General features: G+C 47.1%; 1 protein-coding gene across 1 annotated transcript in view; it reads right to left on the bottom strand.

Moving 5' to 3' along the window:
- Nucleotides 1-23562, bottom strand: part of SOS1 (SOS Ras/Rac guanine nucleotide exchange factor 1) — a 142285-nt gene that overhangs the window by 40352 nt on the left and 78371 nt on the right. The window contains exons 9-11 of the mRNA XM_044289759.1: nucleotides 23253-23380; nucleotides 7302-7957; nucleotides 719-800 (exon numbers count right to left, since the gene is read on the bottom strand). Of these exons, the coding sequence (XP_044145694.1) occupies nucleotides 719-800; nucleotides 7302-7957; nucleotides 23253-23380 (866 nt within the window). The remainder of the gene's footprint in view (nucleotides 1-718; nucleotides 801-7301; nucleotides 7958-23252; nucleotides 23381-23562) is intronic.

Here is a 23562-nt window from a genome sequence, read left to right as displayed (position 1 = left end):
CCCCTGCCTTGTAAGGGGGGAAATAACTATGCCACCAGAACAGGGTCTGACCTGTTACCTAGTTCCGTGTACTCACCTCATCTTCTGTCCTGCCGCCATCTTCACCCTTCCTCTTCTCCAGCAGGGTCACCCCTTCAGCTGCTGGCACCGTAGTGGCAGGACGCTGGAAGAGGGACTTGGATGGGTGACCCTTCTGCTGAATGCAGGGGAGCGAGGCTGCCCTGGTCCACCTTGTCTTCTTGTGGGGGGAGGAGGCAGCGTGGCGGACCTACGCTGGCGTGCTCCCCCGGGAGAACAGACCACTGTTTCCCACCTGAAAAGAAGGGGGAAAAAAACAAAACGAAAATAGAGGTCTTGCCTCCTATTGACATTAGAAATAGAAAAAAAACTGAAGCTCTCTCTCCAGGCTGAAGGGGGTATAGCTACCAGGGGAGGAGCTAACAGCTTTATCTAGTGTCAACGCCTCCTAGAGGACATAGCTATACCCACGGTTCCCGTGTCCCCCAATGAATATGGGCGAGAAAGGACATTTGCTGCATAGAAAGCACATTTCAAGAGTTGGACAACATTATTTCAACTCCATCTGCAAGCGTCTATATAATAATATCCCACAAAAAAAAAAAATTCACTTGCAAATAAATACTAAATAAGAAAAAAGAGAACAGAATGACGAAATACAAAATATGGAGTCACGTTCTATTGTTTTGAGGGACTTTACCTTTCTATAAGAAGGCTCAGAAGCTCCTGTGGTTTGCAGAAAGATCTATACGTTGTGAGAAACGTTCGCACAAAGTTGGGATCTGAGAACAGAATTTCAATAGCACGTGAGGTAGCGAAACTTACATAAGTAAAATCTTTCATATTCTGAATCACATGTTACTTTTAATCGTGTGGTTGTAGATCCCAAAGGTTATGTACGGCATGTCTACTGCCATGTAATACAGTACTTTTTTAAATATGTACATCATAATAACACTACAATAAATTCAAAAATAAACCAAAAAAAACCCAAACAAAAAAACTCTAGAAACCTGATAGAAAAGTATCCACGATAACAAGCATAGTTCGGCCAAAGGCAGAAGGCATGAGGAAAGTCTTCTTCAAGGGTTTACTTAAAGGGAGTCTGTCACCACAGTATGCCATTATACACTGCTAACATAGTACTGTAGCATAACTATAGATGAATCAAAAGGTACCTGTCTCCTTTTGTTTTGACGTTCATCCAGTTTACTGTATGAGATTCTGTCTGCACATGCGCACTGTGATGACCATTGTGGGCAGCAGAATCGGAGCGATGCTGCTACCCACAACGGTCATCACAGTGCGCATGCTCCGGCAGGATCGCGGCCAGTACATTGGATGACGCAAGAGGCTTACAGGGTGGGCCAAGCAACAGGCTGGGGAGGGGTTATGTAAGAAGAATGAGCGGCCTGGGCACTTACAAAAAGAACACCGCCCCTGGGCACTTGCGAGCCCTCGTTTATATATGAATAAAACAGCCTTTTTTTCCTTTGGCGAACATCTAAACAAAAGGAGACAGGTACAATTTTATTAAACTATAGTTATGCTACAGTACTATGTAAGCAGGGTATAATGGCATACTGTGGTGACAGACTCCCGTTAACAGGGCTGCACTGCGGTACCAGGAACGGCTGTGCCTGTATAAACAATGAAGGCGAGGACACCATGTTGGCCAGAGCCAGCCTTCAGTCTTCTCCACAGGGATCCCAGGGGTAGAACCCCCCCCCCCAACACACATATCAATATAACCGCTTTATTTCCTCAGTCTCAACAACTAAATATATTCTATGTATTTCATGTGTCCACTATTCACTTCTATTACCGTCAAACATTTGCAAGATATTTTGTTCCCATGCTTCTGGCAGAAAAAGCTCCTACGTTACTGCCAAACACATTCAATGATATTGAGGTGTTGGGCTCTATGGTGGCCCGTCCATAGCTGTGAAGTCACCGTGCCCGATCGTTCAGCTCCACTTGGGCTCCTTTCATATATGCGTTTTGGCAGAGGATCTCAAACTCTGACCAAAACGTTTCCGTTTTAATTACACATCAGGATGCATCCGTTCCGTTAGGATGCGGTTGTGTGAAATCGAAACGGAACAAACCTGGATCAGTCACTAAATACATTGAAAGTCAATGGGTGACTGATCCAGTTTTTTAGGATCCTATAAAAACAGATCCGTCACCATTGACTTGCATTGTTTTTAGCGACTATCCAGTTTGTTCCGTTTCGATGACCAGACAGAAAGCCGCAGCTTGCAGTGGTTTTGTGTCCGGTCACAAGACGGAACGGATCTCTTTTCATTCAGAATGCACGCGGACAGAACGGACCCGTTTTGCGACCATCTGCCAGATCTCAAAACCGGAATGCCAAACCGCATGTGCGAAAGTAGCCTTACATGCAGCAATCGTGAGGATGAACAATCGCTGCTGGGATTGTTCACAGTAAGTTAAAGAGGTCATCCAATTTCCAATCATATCATTTTAGGGAACTGCAATGTATGCCATTGCCTAGTATAGTCTCTAATGTGGAAAGACTCAGCGTTCTTTATATTGTGTGTTCTTGTACTGTCAATGAGGCAGTTTATAGATGGCAGAAAACAATACTGTGACCTGCAATTAGCTCTAAACAATCTCTCTTGAATTCCTTAAGAAAGGAAACAGACTTCTTGCTGACGCACAAATGCTATTTTTGAATACACACACACAAAAAAAAAAAAGAAGAACCAGAAATAGATCTCCTCAGACTTGGAGAACAATTCTTGGTAGGCGAGAGTCAGGACCCAAACAGCGACTCATTGGAACACAATTAATTAAGAAGGACAAGACAGCAGACAAGTCATTTCCTTACACTGGAGCTGCACACGGCACTCATTAAGACAAGAGCAGTTTGGAGTCCAAAAATAGAGTAACCACGGCAGATCTTTGTTTCAACTTGGAGACAAGAACCCCCTTTTTCCGTTATCGTCACTTCTTATCCAGTGGAAAACATTAACTTTTTCTCTAAAGTCAAATGTCTGTCCTGGGTTTGAGTCATGAAGTTATTTTTAAAAATCAATAGAAAAAGCCCAGAAACAAATTGACACTCAAAACAACATTAATATGAAACATATAGGTATATTTTATATACCTACTGCATACATACAGTACTGCGCAAAAGTTTTAGGCATGCGTGGAAAAATGCTTCAAAGATACTTTCAAAAATAGAAGTGTTAACTGTTTATTTTGATCAATTAACAAAATGCAAAGTGAATGAACAAAAGAGAAATCTATAACAAATCAATATTTGTTGGGACCATTTCGCCTTCAAAACAGCATCAATTCCTCAAGGTAGACTTGCACACAGTTTTTGAAGAAACTCAGAGGGGGTTATTCCAAACATCTTAGAGAACTATCAACATCTAACATAGATGTAGGCTTTCTCAAATCCTTCTGTCTCTTCATGTAATCCTAGACAGACTCGATGTCGAGATCAGCGCTCTGTGGAGGCCATATCATCACTTTCAGGACTCCTTGGTCTTCTTTACGCTGAAGATAGTGGCTGTATGTTTGGGGTCACTGTCCTGCTGCAGAATAAATTCAGATCTAATCAGACGCCTCCCTGATGGTACTGAATAATAATTAAGTATCTGCCTGTATCCAGCTCTTTTGATGAAGCACAAAGAAACGGGCAATGTTGAGGACTATAGAAGCAGTGGATGGCCAAGGAAACTTAGGCTAGTTTCACACTAGAGGCAAGGAACTCCGGCAGGCTGTCGTAGTTTTATTCAGGCCGCCTCTCGGCATGTTTGCCGTGCTACCGCTGGAACTCCGGCATTCCCCCATTATAGTCAGTCGATGGGGACAGAGCAGTAGTCCGGGGGCACGGGTGTACTAGCGGCAGCACGGATCAGACACGCTGTTCACCCGCCGGAACAGCCTGACGGCGTTCCTTGCCACTAGTGTGAAAGTACCCTTAGCGCAGCAGATGCGAGACACATTATGCTTACTTCCCTTTGAACAGTAACTCGGTGGACCTGGGTCCCACTGGTTTCTGACAGTTCTAGCGATTTCAATGGTCTGGCCAGAAGTTGTCTTCATGGAAGAAATGTGGCCGAAAAGCCATACATTTGAAGCAACTACCTAGACAGCTTTCATGGCTGTTAGGGTAAATGCCTTGCCTCTGATGTGTAGAGGTCGTGAGTTCGAATCCCGGGATAAACTTTTCTGAAAGACATTCTAAATGATCTCCTATGTGTCAGCTGCGAACGCTCTGCCCGAAGTGACTGAACATACTCGCAGCGTATCAGGCCGACAGAAGAAGTGAAGGAGATGATGTCAGTAGGGGGCAGGGCGCCATGAGAGGAGTCACAGTGAGGCAGCAGCACCGCACAGACAGCTGTGAAGCAGCTTCACCCCGATTTCAGCCGCGTTCTCCTGGCTTGAGGCTGAAAGGGAACGGCGTTCCTGCCATGAAAAAAGCGCAGGAACGCCGTTCCCACGCGTTCCCCCTCCACTCGACCCCTGTCTGCAGGCAATATTGAAGCATGCATTTCAGCAAATTAAGTTGAGGATTTGGTCAGAACTACTGCTGCCCTCAATGCTGAGAAACAAAGGCGACTGCTGCAGTGCAGACACGAGGTGGTCTATGTGCGCTCCCATGGCCTTGGCCGAAGAGGCCAGTGCTTTTTCCTATAGTGTGCAACCATTGCAGCGGTGGCCGTAACATAGAAACGAGCAGTGTATAATGTGACTGAAAAATGAAACCAACCAGCAAAGGAGGCAATATGGACAATCACAAATGCCTTGTATTAGTATTAACTTTTTCTACACGATAAATGCCATTTGCTGAGAAACAGACAACCCCTTTAAGAACTATCTTCAGTGTAAAGAAGAACAAGGAGTAATGATATGGCCTCAAAGAGCCCTGATCTCAACATTGAGGATGGGATTAAATGAAGAGACAGAAGAATTTAAGCAAGATCTGGGTTAGTTCAGTTCTCTAACATGTTTGGTACAATCTCCCTGTTGAGTTCCTTCAAACTGTGTCAGAGTCTACCTAGAAGAACCGATGCAGTTTTGAAGGCAACATTAATTTGATTTAGATTTCTCTTTGTTCATTCACTTTGCATTTTGTTAACTGATAAAAAATTAACTATAAATACTTCTATTTCCTAAAAGATTTTTACTTTGCAGCATTTTTCACACCTACCTAAAACTTTGGCACTTCTACATACAGCTCTACCACCAAATAAGTATCAGTAGAGTCTATCCATAGTAAATGTCACAACTGAGAGGATAGAGGAGGTCAAGAGTTTTTATGTGTTTCCAGAAGGTATTCAAGTTAAAGGGGTATTAAAGGTAAAGACTATTTTTCTGACAGTTACACTTCACTGAAAAGACCTCCGCCAAATAGACACAGGCACACTTATTAAATGCAAGTGGCCTAAAGTTCAGTTCAAACCCACACCAGCTATGATTTGAATTTCTGGTACATGGACTGTCAGGAGCAGCGCTTAATTTTTTAATTGATGTGTGCTTTTTTTTCTACCCTTGGGACAGATTATCAATATAAGATGGGTGGGGGTCGAATTCCTGACACAGCCATCAATTCGCAAATTTATGGGCCCGCTCTGGCAAGTGCAAGAACAGCTTCATGCATTTCGTAGTGGCTGTGCCTGGTACTGCAGCTCAGTCCCATTCAAATGAATAACCGCAGAAATAACCATTACAAATGGTGCATCATAACCAAATGAAGGGGATGACTAGTTCTGAGGTTCATCATGGCCCCTTCAATCAGCAGATCATGGGGGATGCTGGGAGTCAGATTCCTATCTCCATGATATTGAAGGCCTGGCATAATATTAAAATCCCAAATAAACCACTAAGGATTCTTTGTAAGATCCTTTCCTTTATAAGAAACATTGGGAAATTGGAAGTATAGAAGTGTAATAGTAAGGCTCCATTCACACGTCCGCAAATGGGTCCACATCCGTTCCTTAATTTTGCGGAACCATTCATTCTCTATGGGGACGGAATGGATGCGGAGAGCACACTATATGCTCTCCGCATTTCCGGAGTGCGCCCCCAATCTTCCGGTCCGCAGCTCCGGAAAAAAATAGAACATGTCTACACTAAAGATTGCGGACAAGAATAGGCATTTTTATGGGTGTGCCGACCGGGTGTATTGAGGATCCAAAAAATACTACGGACGTGTGAATGGACCCTAAAGGTAGTATCATTTAGAGCAAATGAACACCATGGACTTTTAGCAGAAAACAGGCTACTCTGCTTTACCAGATGATGGTGCCTTCTCATAAAGAACAATTCTGATAGCAGAATTATATTAGGGTACTACAGTATTCCCTCATATCAATGTACACTCTATATCAGAGGTCAACAACCTTTAGCCCCATGTTTATACGTGCTCACATTGCTGAGAAAAATTAAAGTTTTAATATATGCAAATGAGCCTCTAGAAGCAGAGGTGTTGACTTAACACCTAGAGACTCTGATCTCTCTGCAACTGCCGGACCCTCTGCACTTTGATAGACAGAGCCAGGAAGTGAAATTGTGATTATTCCTCCCTGCCCCTCAATTAAAATGGAAAGGGCGCAGCAGTTGCAGAAAGAGCAGAGCCTCTAAGAGTAACGGTAACACCCCTGTTGCTCCTAGAGGCTCATTTGCATATATTAAAACTTTATTATTCTCAGCAATGTGGGCACATATGAACACAGGACCAACACAGATGCCTTCAGTTGCCAAGCGCACATGTAACAGGTCAGCCAGCGTCATAGGTACAAATCTGCTGACAGATGACCTTTAAGGCCACCTGCACATGTTGCAGAATATGTATGATTTTTCTGAGCAGATTTGTGTGCGGAAAAACCACAGCGTATTACAGTACCAGCAGTATGAGAGTACACAAATCTCATGTACACTTTGATTTTTTTTTTTTGTGCGAAAAATTTACCTGCCGTTCGGATTTCCAAATTTATAGCATGTCAGTTGTGTTTGCGGTTTTAGCTGTGGATTTCACACTTTTCAAAGGAAGGGTGAAATCTGCTGCAAAACCACATCAAATCCACACCAAAAACTGCTGTTAATAATTGTGAATTTTGGTGCAGAAAGGCACAGAAATAGTGTGGATCTTATGCGATTTCACCTGCCCAATACAGACTGAATGCGACATGGTTGGCTTCACGCTTTGGATTAAACTAGGTGACCAACATAACAGGAAAAAAAAATATTTTTGGGCGATTTTGTGGCAGGCCTGTCGAGACGGTCCAGCAGTACCATACCTGCATACATGTGATACGTTAGTCTTTCGATGAGTTTCACTACAGTCCCAGCCTTGATGATGGGAATACCAGATTTGGGTTGTACGTTTTCCTCAAATATAATATTCTCTTCTGAGTCCGGCTCGGCAAACCTGTACAGCTTGGGGCTGGGGAGGCGTAACTGCTCCTCCTTCTCCTCCTGCATTATAGTCCCATCCAACATCCGTTCTAATGTACTTCTGTACTGCAGCGATATTAAGGCGGCCATCCAGTTATTCTTTTCTTCTGCTGATTTAGCAGCAAAAATAACACTGTTCTCATCTTTTAAGATAATCTCAAAGGCATGTCTATACTCATTAGTGTCATCCTTGTCATTGATTTGTACCTTCCGCATAAAGAACTTCTCCTTTAACCGATATTCTGCGTTGCTTGCACCCGGTAGCCTAGGTTGTCCATGATTTGACTTACAACAGATCATCAAGCCATCAAAGAGGAATATGTGTCTCTCGTGCTTGGCCCCGACTCGTGTTAGGGCGCCCTCCATGATGAATTCATTACAGCACTGTCCAATGTCTTTGCCCTCCCATCCGTCAATGTTTTTCTGAATTTCGTTCATTTTCTTAATGGCTAACTGTTTTCCTTTCATTTGATGATTATAAAAACGACATGCAGACTCGCTGTGGAATGAAATGGAAACGGATTACTGGGGAAACATCACATGCACAGTCCAATCCTAGAAAAATAGGACTGCTCAGACCAGTAAATTACAGTCCCATTAAAGGGGTTCTCCGGCAAGGATTTAAAATGTCAGCTGGCAATCTGTCCTACAATGCGCCACCATTTGCAGAGCTGCAGGGACTCACTACACAATAAACTGCTCTACCATAGACGGTAATGATGTGATCCTGCCCACAATATGCCAATATGGCTGAGCAGCCTGACAGGAAGACTCACCATTACATAGTATATGCAAGTGCCAGAACATTGTGTCTAGTGAGGATCCACTCCCTCACCCTCCTAGGAGGCTGTGCAAGTGGAGGAAACCAGTCCTGCTCACATTCAAGGACACGTAGCTGGCGGCCATTTTAAATCATTCCTGGAGAACCCCTTTAAAAATTTTGGGCCTCGTTTATAAAAACTGTACATTAGTAAGAGATCACTTTTCATTTCTTAAAAAGCAGCACCACGCCGATTCACAGGTTGAGTGTGGTATTGCAGCTCGGCTCCCCTCACTTCAGTGGAGCAGAGCTGCTGTACCCTACAAAACCTGTGGACAGGTGCGGTGCTGTTTATTTATTTAAATAATCAATTTTATTGAGTTTATACAGAAAAGTAAAGTAAAGTAGAGTAAAGAGTAACAAACAATTATCGTAACCAAAGTCCTCTACAATTAAGACACAGTACATCAAACAGAAAAAAATGCGACAATATAATACCCAATTCTGAAAGAAACAGAGCAAAAATACAAAATAAGATGCAAATTTAAGTGGCTAGCCTATAGATATCATGAAGGAAAAAGACTGGTTGCTAACAACAGTCTTGCATATGGCCCAAATATAGAACGAAGAAAGAGCAGAAGATAAAACTTTAAGTAAAAATAGATTTAAAAAAAAGAAGAAAGAAAAAGGGAATGGTAATGATGTTCATAGACATTAGATTGGACTGAATGGTGTGATGCTGTTTTTCTAAGAAAACAGACATTTTTCTACTCCTGGACAACCCTATTAACCTGGAAAAATGACAACTCTAATTGGCTGCTATTGCGGTTAAGTTTCATAAATGATCTCTATGAATATCTACGGGAGTCTCAGGTCGAAGCAGAATGTGTTCCTCCACTTTCACACAGCCCGTGTTTAATCAGCGATTGTCAAAACCAGGTGTCGGCCAAAAAGCCCAGCACAAGCGTTATACTTTATCTGTGTAGGCTTAATTCCTGGCTTTGGCTCATAATCATTGATGTAAATCACTTATCAAACACTGACTGAATGCAGCCTTAAAGGCGTTGGCCAGTTTCCAATATTGATGACCCTTAGAATAGGTCATTAATATCATATTGGTGGGGGTCTGACTCCTAGCACCTTGCCAGCATTATGGTGAGCAAGTGTAATTACAGCTCCTCTGTCCCATTTACTTGAATACGAAGCAGCAGTTGTAGTTACACTACCTTCCATTCAAGTGATTGGACGCGGTGACCAGGAAGAACGCAGCGCTCACAGGAGTCGGACCCCACTGATCTGATATTGATGACCTATGCTGACGACAGGCCAACAGTATCGGAAACCAGACAACTCGTTTAATCTCTTAACATTAATTTCTACACCAAATGTACAGTTTATGGTTCAACTAGAAATTCAATAGATCTACAAAATGCGGGTACATCACAATATAAAAACTGAAGAAAAAGTCCCTAACTGCAAAGCAATGAACATAAATGACACAAAATAGTCAAAGATTACAAAATTATGGAGTATTCTAAAAAAAAAAAAAAAAAAAAAAAAGACAGCTACAAATCACAGCAGTAAAATGAGAAGCTTCTACATAGCCGAACCTGGAAAATGTCCACTTCTTGGGCATTCACGGCTCCCTGTAAGAGAACGTCTCGAGCTGCAGGTTGCAGTGTCGGCTTATTATAATATCTTTGAGGACAATAAGAATCGCCTGCCTTTAATGTCACTTCCTTCACAAACAATAGACAGGACTCGGCCTCTCCCACTTCTCTGCATGCTCTACATAATGTTTATACTGACCCGGGCAGGACAAAGTGCCGCAAGAAGAAATCAACCACTTTAACTGCTTTCAAGATTTTTTAAAAGTGTATAAAGCCTCAATGTTTTTACAGTAAAGAAAAAAGAAAGTACTAAAGATGCTGATTACAGCGAGTGGGCACAACATACAGTAACTGTAATATGGCTTTTGTATACTTGTCCAACACTAGAAAGGCAGTAGCTACAAGAACAGGGGTTCCTCTACAGGGCAACTTCGGGAGCGAAACACCTGTTGCGCGCCCAAGTTTTGTAGTGTGGCAGTGCAGCCATAGAAATGAATAGGGTTGCAGTGTAAGATCGCAAAAAAGCCAACACTGCTGGATATTGGGCAATTTTGTTGTGGTGGCAAACATGAAAGGCATGCTGCAACCCCATTTAGTTCTATGGTTGCCCAGCCAAACTGTGATACTTGGGCGCGCCCAAAATAGACATGTGGCCAAACCCTAAGAGATGCCTGCCCACTTCCTTGTGTGGGAGGACTAAAAAAATTGTATTGTAAAGATGTGGAACACAAAAATTAAATCATGAGCTGGAAAAAAAAAAAAACCATTAACACATGACATTAAAGCAGAGGCAAAACCCAGGTCGGGCAAATTAAAGGATTGACTATATTTTATATGACCGTTTTACTTGGAATCTTGTAAGTATAATAAAACGGTTAAAAAATATTAACACTTTATTGAAGATACTTATAAAATATGGCTGATCCCTCTCTTTAAATCTAGAGATGGGCAAATTAAGTATTTATTAAATAGGGGTAAGTATATGCACAGCTATCCCCTATATCAACCTGTGGATGCCTATTAGAACTGTTTATAGATGGCCACAGCGATAAGGTAACTATCCGAGGTAAAATTGGCAATAGACTGTGCCGGGCTATTATACCTATGCAGTCCCAGCAATGCCACCACTGAACATCGATAGTGACCCAGGTAGATTTAAAAAGCCTGGTCACCATCCAATGTATTCTACATTAAGGGTCCATATATTTAGCCCAGGATCTGCCACCCTGTCAGAGTGGTCACCCAGAGGACCCCTACCACCAATAGAATAGAAGGCTAACTAATCATGCCCAGCCCTGCTCGATGCATTTCTGGTGACCCTGTATCGGGCACCTCCTCAGGAGCTTATGGGCAAAGACTGCAGAGTAACTGGTTAGTTGCCTAAATGAAGAAATTGGCGGAGAACGCCGCACATGGTTTGTGCAGCTGTTTCGGTGCTAGTTTGGCAGTACGCATGCGCTAAATCCTCCTCCTTAAATAAGGATGTGCCCGGGATACGATCGGAGGACCCGTCTGAGGCGGCCAATCAGATGAGAGGGGTGTGTCTGAACAGGACATACCGCTCCAAGTCACGAAGTACCATCTCTAAGTACGCACTAAAACACTACCGCCCAGCTCGATCCTGTCAGCTGTATAGAAAAACATTGTATTCAGAAGATACAATGTGTTGCATCAGTAGCGTTGACATCAATCCAAAAGATAACAAAATAAGCGCAGCCCATAATAAGCGTTAGATGACCCTCAAGCAATTTTTCATAGTGATAAATACAACATCACCGCAACATGCTGTCTAATGAATGTAATATTGAGAAGGGGTACAAACCTTAATAACTGCATTCACCCTATCAAAGTGACTCAATCCATCAGTCATGACAGTCACCTGGACGTTAGGGGATGTGGGAACAATCGCAGGATGGTCACTCATATACAAAGACCATTGCCCAGGGGCTGATACAAGGAATGATCGACCTCAACACACTATCAATAATGAGAGAGGCAATAGTGGGTCATTTAGAGAAATAAATGAATCAGATAAGGAGCTAAATGAAGAAAGTGTCGCTGCTTCGCTCATTCAGACCCCTAGGTTTTTCTGTGCACAAGTGGAAAATCCACTCAAGCTCCTTTCTCAAAAGCCTATTATCAATGTCACCCCCTCTGGGTGACTGGCGAAAGTGTTCAATGCCTTAAAAAACTAATCACCCCCGAGTCTCCTGCATGCGAGTCCACGATGTGTCTGGCTATTGGGGATGTCCCCTAAGTGCTCGCCTACACGTTGTCTGAACTCACAGGTGGTTTTCACAACATATTGTAGGCCACAGGAGCAAGTAATCAAATAAATAACTCCCGTGGTCCTGATCGCAAAACTTTGAGACGCGACGGTGCTGATAAACACCTTGCTAACCTTCAAAGAGCCGTATGCGCTGCATCCATTGCATCTAAAGTTGCCCCTTATGTCTGTAGAAAGCCATGTGCAAGATTGTACAGGTTTTAAAAAACTATGAACCAGTCAGTCTTTGAGATTGCGTCCCCTCCGGAAAGTTCGATGTCAGGATCCTTTTTTAGAATACTCCACTACCGAGTGAGAATTTCTCTCACTTTTTGATGTCCAGTATCATCGGTATCAATAATCCTGATGACCTGGGGATCAGTAGGTCCTTTCTGTCACTGCATTGGACATGATGGTAAGCCTCATTTAGGACAGTATCCGGATAAACTCTTGATCTAAATTTATATCTCAGATCATCCGCTGCCATTTTAAAATCCAAGGTATCCGAGCAATTGCGTCTCGCTCTAAGATGCTGTCCTTTTGGTATGCCCTTTCGTAGTGCCCAGGGGTGGTGGCACTCCCACTGCAAAAGATTGTTAGTTACTGTGGGTTTTCTATAAATCCTCGTAATAAGGCGCCCATCCCTTCCACTAGTAATAGTTAGATCCAGGAAGGTAATCGAGTCATGATCCATTGTGGAGGTCAAAAACAGCCTCATTGATATTGAGCTGCTCCACAAAGGCATGAAACTGTAGGGTATCCCCCTTCCACAAAATCGGAATGTCATCAATGTATCTCACTCACAGCTGGACACATGATGACCACTCCTCACATTGATCCCCAACAACGATCTCTTTCTCCCACCAGACCAGAGAGTTTGGCAAGTCAAGTAGAGTCAATTGTTTCCAATCCCCTTGTATGTGGGATAGAACTATACAAAGCATCCACATCCAGGCTGGCCACAAGAACATCCTCCTCACAAAGGACATCATTTATGTGGTTAAGGACATCCATAGTGTCACGTACGTAAGATGGAAGACAGGTAACAAACGGACGCAGAACCCTGTCCACATAGACACTCATTTTCTGATTCAAACTCCAAATACCTGACACTATGGGTCCCCCTTTAAGAGGATTACAGCCTATGAAGGATCACGATATTCCCTCCCTCCTGTTTTATAATAATTTCTTCACCTCTTTCCAATGAGGAGTCCTTCTAGTTCTGATTTGTCAAAATTCAGAGGGCATGGGTCCTGTCCTTTAAGGTGACTTAATTTCTGGGTAACCACCTCTAGAAATATATCCAGGGGTGAGGCATCACTTACTGGGGGAATTTGAGTAGATGGCAATCTGAGATCTTTGTGTCTGAGTGACCATCCTGCGATTGTTTCCATATCCCCTAACATCCAGGTGACTCATGACTGATGGATTGAGTCACTTTGATAGGGTGAATGCATTTATTAAGGTCTGTACCCCTTCTCAATATTACATTAATTAGACAGCATGATGCGGTGATGTTGTATTTATTTATCACTATGAAAAATTGCTTGAGGGTCATCTAACTCAACTTATGGACTGCGCTTATTTGTTATCTTTTGGATTGATGTAAACGCTACTAATGCAACACATTGTTCAATGTTTTTCTATACAGCTGACAGGATCGAGCTGGGCGGTAGTGTTTTAGTTTCTAGCTTTCCACCTTTACTTTCACTATTCCCAATCATCCAGATTTTGGTTATCCACAGTTTTTTTAGCTTAAAAGCCAACTAAGGATCCCCCTAGACCAGTGGTCTGCAAACTGCGGCTCGCGAGTCACAAGCGGCTCTTTAGCCCCTTGAATGCGGCTCTTACAGAGGCCCCCCAGCGCCGGCCCGCAATACTAGCTTACTAGGTTTTCTAACTGCTAAGTTTTCTAACTGCTAAGCGCAGCTGTGCATGGAGTTATGGAAAAGGAGGGCCCCCCCCCCCCCCCCCACCCGCTCTGCCTGCCTCTTTAAGAGACTCGAGCGGTGGCTGTGAGTGAGCGTGCCGCCGCTGCCGCACAGGCAGGCACGTCTTCGCGTCTGTCTGACGTTGCCGCCTCCCACACAAAGCAGAATCTTCTGAGACTGTGACAGGAGGCAGCCAGGTTGATTAATTATAACTTTGTTACTGGATCCCATTCCCACCCATCCCAGTAGTGCCAGCCAGTGTACTAGCCCGCCCTGATTCTGTTTTTTGGACTGGAGAAGTGTGCATTCGATTTGTGGGGGGGGTCATGAGAGAGATGTCTGTGCATGTGCTGGCACTGGCACTGCTGGAAAAATGTGCCATGGGGCCGCCCTGGTTCTGTTTGAACTGGAGAAATGTGCATTGGGGGGCTTTATTGTTCTTCGCCCCAGGGCCCAATTTCACCTAGCAAAGCTGGAGAGGGCGTGTACATCTCATATCACCCATATTTCCTCCCACTATTAGGAACCTCCTCCTTCCAAATGTCCTAAGGCTGCACAAACCATGTGCAGCGTTCTACGCCAATTTCTTTATTTAGGCAACTAACCAGTTACTCTGCAGTCTTTGCCCATAAGCTCCTGAGGAGGTGCCCGATACAGGGTCACCAGAAATGCATCGAGCAGGGCTGGGCATGATTAGTTAGCCTTCTATTCTATTGGTGGTAGGGGTCCTCCGGGTGACCACTCTGACTGTCAAGTATATGGACAGCAGGGTGGCAGATCCTGGGCTAAATATATGGACCCTTGATGTATAATACAGTCCTGATCAAAAGTTTAAGACCACTTGAAAAATGGCAAAAAAAAAGGAGATTTTTGTATAACTTACCAGTTAAATCTCTCTCGCTCTTCCTTGGGGGACACAGACCTTGGGTATAGCTCAGCTCCCTAGGAGGCGTGACACTAAGTAAAACTGTTAAGCCCCTCCTCCATCAGCTATACCCTCAGCCTGGAGATAGAGGCTACCAGTTGCGTGTCCAAGTAGTGAAAGGATAACAACCAATAACGGAAACAACCAGCCAGCAACCCAACGGGGCGCCAGACCATAACCCTGTAACCAAACACAGAAGGGTGGGTGCTGTGTCCCCCAAGGAAGAGCGAGAAAGAGATTTAACTGGTAAGTTATACAAAAATCTCCTTTTCTCGCCCATTTTCCTTGGGGGACACAGACCTTGGGACGTTCAAGAGCAGTCCAAGAAGGGAGGGACCACAAACCCAAAGCGGAACACCACCAGAGCATCAGGAAACCGCTGCCTGCAAAACCAGGCGGCCCAACGCAGCATCCGCTGATGCATGCGTATGCACCCTATAGAACTTTGTGAAAGTGTGCAGAGAGGACCAAGTGGCTGCTTTGCACAACTGTTCAGCCGAGGCCCGATGCCTCTGCGCCCAGGAAGCTCCGACTGCTCTGGTGGAATGAGCAGTGACGCCAAAAGGCGGAGGTCTGCCCTTGGCTCGATAAGCCTCAGACACCGCCAGTTTAATGAAACGGGCAATAGCCACCTTGGAGACCGCCAACCCTTTGCGCGAACCCTCCGGAACCACAAACAGGGAGTCCGTGCGCCGAAAGGACCCGGTGACCTCCAAGTAAATCCTCAACGCCCTGACCACATCCAGACGGTGCAGTTCCCGTTCTCTGGGGTGGGAAGGAGAGGGACAGAGCGACGGAAGGACGATGTCCTCATTGATGTGAAAGGCGGAGACCACCTTTGGCAGGAAAGTCGGGACAGGCCGAAGCACAACCTTATCCTGGTGGAAGATCAGGAAAGGTTCGGAGCAAGAAAGAGCCGCTAACTCCGACACCCGTCGGAGAGACGTGACGGCCACAAGAAAGAGGACCTTGCAGGACAGAAGGCGAAGGGAGACCTCCCGTAAAGGCTCGAAGGGGGCTGATTGGAGCGCCGAGAGCACCACATTCAGGTCCCAGGAAGGAACTGGAGGGCGGTACGGCGGAACAGAGTGAGCCACCCCTTGTAAAAAGGTCTTAATTGGCCCTAGAGGGGCCAGGGGACGCTGGAGAAGAATAGACAGCGCCGAAATCTGACCCTTCAGAGAACTGAGGCACAGCCCCAGGTCCAGACCCGACTGGAGGAAGGACAGGATTGTGGGAAGAGAAAACCGGAGAGGTGGGATGCTCCGGGACTCACAGAACCCCAGATAGGACCTCCAAACCCGATAGTAGATCCTAGAGGATACGGGCTTACGAGCCCGGATCATGGTGCGGACTACGTCCACGGAGAAACCCCGTCGCGTTAAGACGGCGGTCTCAATAGCCACGCCGTCAAACGTAGCGAGCCTAAATGCTCGTGGAAGATCGGTCCCTGAGAGAGAAGGTCTTCCCTGGAGGGCAGTGGCCACGGTGCGTCTGCCAACAGCAACATTAGGTCGGCGTACCAAGACCGGCGGGGCCAATCCGGGGCGATTAGAATCGCGGGGACGCCCTCTGCCGCGATCCTCCGAAGAACCCGTGGCAGGAGGGGAAAAGGAGGAAAGACGTACAGAAGGGAGAATTCGCGCCACGGAAGGACGAGCGCGTCGGCGCCGTATGCCTTCGGGTCCCGTGCCCTGGCCAGGTATGTGGTTGAATTTGGAGGCCATGAGGTCCACGTCGGGGCGACCCCAGCGAAGACAAAGGGCTTCGAACACCTCTGGGTGCAGGGACCATTCTCCCGGGTCGATGGTGGACCGGCTGAGGAAATCCGCCGCCCAGTTGTCCACCCCCGGGATGTAAATCGCAGATAAGGCCGGCACGTGCGTCTCCGCCCAGAGGAGAATGAGGGTCACCTCTTGCATCGCTGCAGCGCTGCGAGTGCCTCCCTGATGGTTTATGTATGCCACAGCCGTGGCATTGTCCGATTGGATCCGAACAGGGTGGCCCTCAGCAGATGGGTCCAGTGTCTGAGGGACAGAAGAATCGCCCTCAGTTCCAGAATATTGATTGGAAGTCTGGACTCCGATAGAGACCAAACGCCCTGGACGGACCGGGGAGGGAAAACCCCCCCCCACCCCCGTAAGCTGGCATCTGTGGTAATCACCAGCCAGTTCAGTGGAAGGAAGGACTTCCCCCTTAGAGGGATATGCAACCACCAGCCGAGGGAAGCTCGAGCCAGGGGAGGCAGAAGAAAGGTCCTGTCCAGACTCCTCAGTGATTTGTCCCAGGCCGACAGAATTGCCCTCTGAAAGGTGCGGGATCGGAATTGTGCGAACGGCACCGCTTCGAAACAGGCAACCATCTTTCCCAACAACCGCATGCTGGATCTGAGGAAAGGGCGGTGATGACGGAGGAGACTGCGAACCGACCCGCGAAGGGCCAGACGCTTGTCCGACGGAAGGCGGACCTCCGCCAACTCTGTATCCAGGAGCATCCCCAGGAAGATCAGCCGTCTGGAGGGGGTAAGGGAAGATTTGGGGTGGTTGATAATCCAACCGAACCGCGTCAGGGTCTCCAGAGTGAGTTCCACACTGCGGGATGTCTGAGAGAAGGAGGGTGCCTTGACCAGGATGTCGTCCAAGTATGGGAGAAGAAAAACACTTCTTGAACGTAGAAGGGCCAAGACAGGGGCCAGGACCTTGGTGAACACTCGAGGAGCAGTCGCCAGACCAAAGGGAAGGGCGACGAATTGGAAGTGATCGTCCCCCACCGCAAAGCGCAGGAAGCGGTGATGACATGGAGCAACCGGAACGTGGAGGTATGCATCCTGAATGTCGATTGAGGCCATGAAATCCCCTCTTTCCAGGGAGGCCACTGCGGACCTGAGAGACTCCATCCGGAATCTCTGCAGTCGGAGAAAACGGTTCAGGCGTTTTAGGTCCAAGATCGGACGCACTGAGCCTTCCTTCTTGGGAACCACAAAGAGGTTCGAGTAGAACCCCCTGAACCTTTCCGTCGGAGGCACGGGGGCGACGACACCCTTGTCCATTAGAGAGTGAATGGCCGCGAAGAAGGCGGCCACTCGTACGGGATCTCGCGGAGGACGGGATCGGAAGAAACGGTCTGGCGGAATGGACGCAATTCGATTTTGTATCCGCAAGATACAATCTCGAGCGCCCATGCGTCTGAGATGTGGGCCCGCCATACGTTCCTGAATAGGAGAAGGCGGCCCCCCACCCGGGTGGGTGGGGGCGCACCTTCAGGCAGAGGGCTGCTGGCCTGTGGGAGCCCGTGCAGGCTGGGACTTGCGCCAGGTAGGTTGCGTCCGAAAAAACGGCTTCTTGCGTCTATCCTGGGCTGGGCCAGAGGAAGAAGAACTGGCCGCGGGTCTAGACCCGGTGGGCTTGCGAAAGGACCGAAAACGGGACGAACCAGCGCGACCACGGGGGGCGCCCATTGGCCTGGACTGGGGGAGGTGAGTACTCTTCCCACCCGTGGCCTCTGATATAAGTTCGTCCAGACGGGTTCCGAACAGGCGGGAACCCGTGAATGGTAGGCCGGCCAAAGAGCGTTTGGAAGCGGCGTCCGCCGCCCAAACCTTCAGCCAGAGTTCCCTCCTGACAGAAACTGCCAGGGCAGAGGAACGGGCAATGAGGGCACCCGCATCAAGGGAGGCCTCACAGACGAATTTTCCGGCCTGAACAATTAGTTGGGCTAAGGAACGGAGGTCCTGAACAGGGACGTCCGACCCTAACTCCCGTTCCAGTTGCAAACCCCATTCAGAGACCGCTTTGCCAACCCAGGCGGAGGCAAAGACCGGTCTAAGGGCCGAACCAGAGGCAGTAAATATGGCCTTGGAGAGGGATTCCGTACGACGGTCCTCAACAGACTGGAGGGAAGATCCGTCCTGTACAGGAATAGTAGTGCTTTTGGACAGGCGAGCCACGGGAGGATCAACCTTAGGCGGGGATGTCCACGTGGTCACAGAATCCGCTGGAAAGGGATAACAAATGTCCAGCTTTTTGGGTGTAATAAAGCGGACGTTAGGCCGAGTCCAAGCCTTGGATACCACAGAAGAAAAATCAGCGTGTATGGGAAAAACCTTGGAGGCCTGTTTGGGGCGGAGAAAGGACACGCCGGCCTGTTCAGAGCTGGGGGGGGTCATCGTGTAGCTGAAAGGTATCACGGATGCTAGTGACAAGATGCCCCACCGCGGACGCCAATTTGGACGGAAGCTCTGAGTCCATGTCCACGTCCGAATCCGCCAGTTCTCCCTCAGAAAGCGTATCCCTTTGAGAGGATAGACTTGACTGAGCTCGCACGCATGGCGGAGAGAGCGAAGCATCTGGAGAAGATGTGCGCTCAACCCTTGAACGTTTCTGAGTATGCCGGGCCCTGGAAGATTCGCTGGGAGGCAGGGAACCAGTGGGGGCGGCAGAAACGGTAGTCCCAGCGGGTGCGACAGGGATTGTGGCAGCCTGCGGGAGAGGCGGTCTATCCACGAGACGGCCCACTACGTGTGTAAGGCTTTCCACCGCCTGAGACAGAGACCTAGCCCAGTCAGGGGGTTCAGAGGCACCGGGGGGCGCAGCGGGAAGCGGGCCCTGCACCGGGGCCTGACATGCAAGGCAATGCGGCTCAGATTGCCCACGCGGAAAAAGTTCCTTACAGGCGGTACAGGCATGGTACCAGGGTTTGGGGGCACCTGTGGGATCTGACATGCTGAAGTGTGGTTGTACTCTAATATAGAGACCACAAAGGGTTATAGCAGCTATGACCAGGAGGGTTAGGAGAGGGTTAACTGTCCTACCAGTGCCTCAGAAGAACGTCAGGAGATGGCCCAGATCAGCAGCAGCAGAGAAGCAGTGAACAGCAGTGAGCAGCAGAGAGCGCCCACAGAAGCCGAGCGATGTACACAGGAGGTTAGAGTCCCCCACCGTGTCCCAGCTTCCTGTCAGGAGTGAGGAAGCGCGGGAAACCTCAGCAGAAAGCGCGGGGAACAAGCTCCGCCCCCTCCAGCGCTTGAAATGTCTCCTGTGAAGGAGAACGTAGCTCCGCCCCCAAAATGACACGCGGAAGCCCCGCCCCCTGCCGGGACCGCTAAGCCCCGCCCCCCGTTCTCGGCGGGAAGGGGGAGAGAGAGAAGAGAAAAATGGAGTCAGCCCCGATGAGGGGGAGGGGGGGGAAAAGCGTGGGGGTGCTGAGGATGCTGCTGTGCTCAGAATGAGCGACCACGGGTGCCCCCCTTACCCAGAGGGGTAGATGCTGCAGATAGGGACGGGGTATGGGCTGGAATAGCCATCTCACCGTGCGACGTCTTCACCCTCAGTCCTTTCCAGCAGGGTCGCCCCTTCAGCCACTGGCACCGCAGTGGCAGGAAGCTGGAAGAGGGGCTTGGCGTGCGGGCGACCCCCTAGCTGGCGGGATGTAGGGGAGCCATTGCTGCCCAGATCCTCCTATTGCTTCTGTGGGGGAGGCAGCAGTGCAGATAAGTTGGCACTGGCGCAGCTCAACCCCGGGAGAGCAGAGAGGTCAAATGCGTCTCTGGTATCCCTAGGAAAAAATAAAATAACAAAATTAGAAGAAAAAGTAAAAATAACAAGGAGAAAACAGCCCTGCAGTAGCAGGGAGTGTCTTGCCTCCTTGGACACTAAGCTAAAACTGGTAGCCTCTATCTCCAGGCTGAGGGTATAGCTGATGGAGGAGGGGCTTAACAGTTTTACTTAGTGTCACGCCTCCTAGGGAGCTGAGCTATACCCAAGGTCTGTGTCCCCCAAGGAAAATGGGCGAGAAATCATATTTAGCATGGCTGGATCTTAACAAGGTTCTAAGTAGAGCTTCAACATGCAACAAGAAGAAATGGGAGCGAGCCCAATTTTTTTGGGAGCATTCAAATTTAATGAAAACAACAAAAACTGAAACAGGCTGTTTTTCAGCTGCACAAAAGTTTAGGACCACACCTCCCAAAAAAATAAAATAAACCCGCCCAAAACAGAATTTCAACTTCCAAAACATGAACTCAGTAATGAGTAGCTCAGCTGTTATTGTTTATCACTTAAAAAATTTGTTTCGGCATGCTTGATGCAAGCGTTTCCATGAGGTGAGTGGGAACATTTCTCCAAGTGGTGAAGACAGCCGCACGAAGGCCATCTACTGTCTGGAACTGTTGTCCATTTGTGTAAACTTCCCTTGCCATCCATCCCCAAAGGTTCTCAATTGGATTTAGATCAGGGGAACACGCAGGATGGGCCAAAAGAGTGATGTTATTCTCCTGGAAGAAGTCCCTTGTCCTTCAGGCATTGTGTACTGTAGCGTTGTCCTGTTGAAAAACCCAGTCGTTACCACACAGATGAGGGCCCTCAGTCATGAGGAATGCTCTCTGCAACATCTGGAGATAGCCAGCGGCCGTTTGACGCCCCTGCACTTCCCGAAGCTCCATTGTTCCACTAAAGGAAAAAGCACCCCAGACCTTTATGGCGCCCCCTCCACTGTGGCGCGCAGAAAACATCTCAGGTGGGATCTGCTGGTCATGCCAGTAAATTTGGAAACCATTAGGACCATCAAGTTTACATTTTTTCTCATCAGAGAATAAAACTTTCTTCCACCTTTGAATGTCCCATGTTTGGTGCTCTCTTGCAAAGTCCAAACAAGCAGTTCTGTGGCGTTCAAGCAGATGAGGTTTTTGAAGACTTTTTTTTCAGTCTCAGATGCCGCCTGATGGTTATGGGGCTGCAGTCAGCTCCAGTAAGGGTGGAGTATCGTCCAGTGTCTTGACGGACAGCCAATTAGATCCTCTGGCTGAGTGCTGATGACAATTTTTTGGGTCTTTCGCTTGACTTTTTTGTTCCATAACCCTCAGGATCATTTTAGAAATTCCAAATGAACGTCTTACTGCGTCCCACCTCAGCAGCGATGGCGCGCTGTGAGAGACCCCGATTATGCAGTTCAACAACCCGACCACGTTCAAAAAGGGAGTTTTTTTGCCTTTTGCCATCACCACGTGTGACTACCTGACAGAAAATGACAATGAATCCACATCTTTGCACAGATTTGGCCTTTTAAAGGCATGTGGTCCTACACTTTTAATCAGCTGAAAAACAGCCTGTTTCCGTTTATTCACTGTTTTCATTAAATTGAATGCTCAAAAAATGTTTTGTCTGTTTGTTTTGCATGTTGAAGCTTTACTTGGAACCTTGTTAAGATCCAGCCATGCTAAATATGATTTTTTGCCATTTTTCAAGTGGTCTTAAACTTTACATTGGTTGGTGACCAGGCTTTTTAAATCTACCTGGGTCACTATAGATGTTCAGTGGTGGCATTGCTGGGACTGCAAAGATATAATAGCCCAGCACGGTCCATTGCAAATTTCAACCTCTGTTTTCTATCACTGAGCCAGTTACTTACCCACATACAGACGTTTTCTCCCAGTCCGAGCATTCTCATTTTATATACTAACCTTGTATGCGGTACAGTGTCAAATGCTTTAGAGAAGTCTAGATACGACATCCATTGATTCGCTGCTGTCAAGTCTAGAACTTACCTCCTCATAGAAACTGATTAAATTAGTTTGACATGACCGATCCCTCATGAAGCCAGACCAAAGTGGGTGGCATTTGGCAAGGCTTATAAGCGAGAACCAGAGCACTTGCCAGAAATGGACTACCCTGTGACACTTCAAACCTAATTTGCATAATGGATAAAAAAAAATCTCGCAATGAAGATGCAGTGAATGCAAAAAACGTACATGTTGCTAAAAGCCTAGGAAGAATCATTTGGTAGGGCTAAATCAGGGATGCCCAACCTGCTGCTGTCCAGCTGTTGCAAAACTACAACTCCTAGCATGCTTGGACAGCCTACAGCTATTAAGGCATGTTGGGAATTGTAGTTCTGCAACAGCTGGAGGGCTGAAGGTTGAGCATTCCTGGGCTAAATCATCTGATAAATCTCCTTTTAAAAGCCCCCTTCACACAATGTTAGGGATCTATGCTTACTGTGTACATGCTGAACGCCATTCATCTGACAGGGGCCATGTGAGTGTCTTTGTCACACTGTACCGTGGACGACTTATTTTATAGCTATACAGTGGGGGCCATGGTACCTTCCGCTGCAGGCATACAACAGGAGCTTTTCCTATTGCATACATCAAATGAAGGGTCATAGCGTGGTGTTTATAGGACCAAAGGCAATCACGGTTTTTGGGGGATATTCATCATCATTACATGACAATGGTCAATACCTTTAGACAAATTAACTATGGCAGATGTACCAGTCACATGTATTTATGTGGAAATACTTTGGGTACCTGAGACGTCTTTTGGCCAGGCTCTTCGAACATATCCTTTCCATACTGCTCTGAAGGTTGAGTAAGGCAGTTATGGACTGCTTCAAACATTCTTTATCTTCCTCGTCCTCACTTTTTTCTTCTAATTGCTAAAAAGCAGGGACCAAAAGAGAAACACGTGTCTCGTATGTTTCCAAGTGCATAAAGACAGTCCTCAAATGACAATAATAATACAACTATATAAGGCTACTTTCACACTAGCGTTCGGGGCTCCGCTTGTGAGCTCCGTTTGAAGGGGCTCACAAGTGGCCCCGAACGCATCCGTCCAGCC

This window comes from Bufo gargarizans, chromosome 4, assembly GCF_014858855.1.
Source record: "Bufo gargarizans isolate SCDJY-AF-19 chromosome 4, ASM1485885v1, whole genome shotgun sequence".
NCBI classification, from domain to species: domain Eukaryota; kingdom Metazoa; phylum Chordata; class Amphibia; order Anura; family Bufonidae; genus Bufo; species Bufo gargarizans.
This window is presented reverse-complemented; position numbering and strand designations above follow the sequence as displayed.